This window comes from Galeopterus variegatus, unplaced genomic scaffold (assembly GCF_000696425.1).
Source record: "Galeopterus variegatus unplaced genomic scaffold, G_variegatus-3.0.2 Scaffold4612, whole genome shotgun sequence".
NCBI lineage: Eukaryota > Metazoa > Chordata > Mammalia > Dermoptera > Cynocephalidae > Galeopterus > Galeopterus variegatus.
The window spans coordinates 179,342-180,509 of record NW_007730723.1 but is presented as its reverse complement, the minus strand read 5'-3'; the positions used below and the strand labels follow the sequence as shown (position 1 = coordinate 180,509).

Here is a 1,168-nt window from a genome sequence, read left to right as displayed (position 1 = left end):
TAGGTCACCCCCCCCACATGCCCAGACCTGCCAGGTGCCCCCGACCCCCCAGAGCCTCATGCTTTTGAGGAGGCCAGGCAGGGAGCTCAGAGATGAGGGCAGTAGTTGGGCTGCCCCTTACACCTCCTTTCTGGGCAGGGGCTGTGGGGTCAGTGATGGGAGAAACAGCCCGAGACCCTGGCCTCACCTATGGCTGGGACGGGTACACTCTCCCAGTCATACCCTGTAACACACAGTGCTAGATTCCTGGGCTAGCCTACCATGGAAGTACAGCTGTCTGAGTCTGTGCAGGCCCCAGGACGGTGCTGCTTCCAAGGGATCAAGCTCTCCAGAGCCCAGGCCAGACGTGCAGAACATGTTGGCTCTCAGTGGTCAGGGTCCCCAGGTGCAGGCCTGGGGTGGGGAGCCTATGGAGTGGGGTCTTGCACCAGGTGTGTCTCCTCCTAGGCCTGGGCTCAGCCCCTTGCTCAGGGGTGGCGCAAGAGGTGGGTGGGCTATGGGGTGCCCTGGAGTCAGGGGGTGTGGAGCTGGTGCTGTGGCCAAGCAGCAGGGAGGTGGGTGCTTTCCTTCCCTTCATGTCTCCCCCCATCCCAGCTTCTCCATCCACTCAGATCCGGCAGGGGCAGAAAAACCAGAGATGCCCCAAGTGTTGGCTGTGAACCGAGTCCACGGCCCAGTGGCTCTGGCTCCATGGGGGTGAAAGGAGGAGTGGGGTGTGGCTGAGGAGGGGATCTCAGCGTCTCAGCCCTTTTTTTCCCTTGGCCCAGCCAGGCTGAAGCGGGCACTGCCCACTGTGAGGGTGGGTGGGGCTGGCCAGGGCGTGGCCAGGTCGTGACCCCCACCAGGCGCCACCACACCCACTCCCTGTGCCCCCGACTGTGCCCACCTTCTCTGCAGCTCTTTGATGCGCACCATGAGGTTGAGGTGGCCCTGAGAGTACTGCTCGATGACATCCCGCACGTCATAAGGCTTCCGTGCTTGCTGTGGGACAGAACGACACGCGTTACTCCACCTCTCTATGCCCCAGTGGCTCAGCTCTAAACACAGTGACAGTGATGGCACCTACCTTGTGGGACTTGCGAGGACTTAAGGGTTTACCCATGTGGTATGATGGGGTGGCCTGGCCCAGAGCATGCATAGTAGCACACTTCTCCCCCAGCGGCTTGTC

General features: G+C 61.9%; 1 protein-coding gene across 1 annotated transcript in view; it reads right to left on the bottom strand.

Moving 5' to 3' along the window:
• LOC103603458 (potassium voltage-gated channel subfamily KQT member 1-like) overlaps window positions 1–1,138 on the bottom strand; it is a 76,001-nt gene extending 74,863 nt beyond the window's left edge. The window contains exons 1-2 of the mRNA XM_008587973.1: window positions 1,067–1,138; window positions 887–981 (exon numbers count right to left, since the gene is read on the bottom strand). Coding sequence (XP_008586195.1) covers window positions 887–981; window positions 1,067–1,138 — 167 coding nt within the window. The remainder of the gene's footprint in view (window positions 1–886; window positions 982–1,066) is intronic.
• Between the last annotated feature and the right edge of the window lie 30 nt (window positions 1,139–1,168).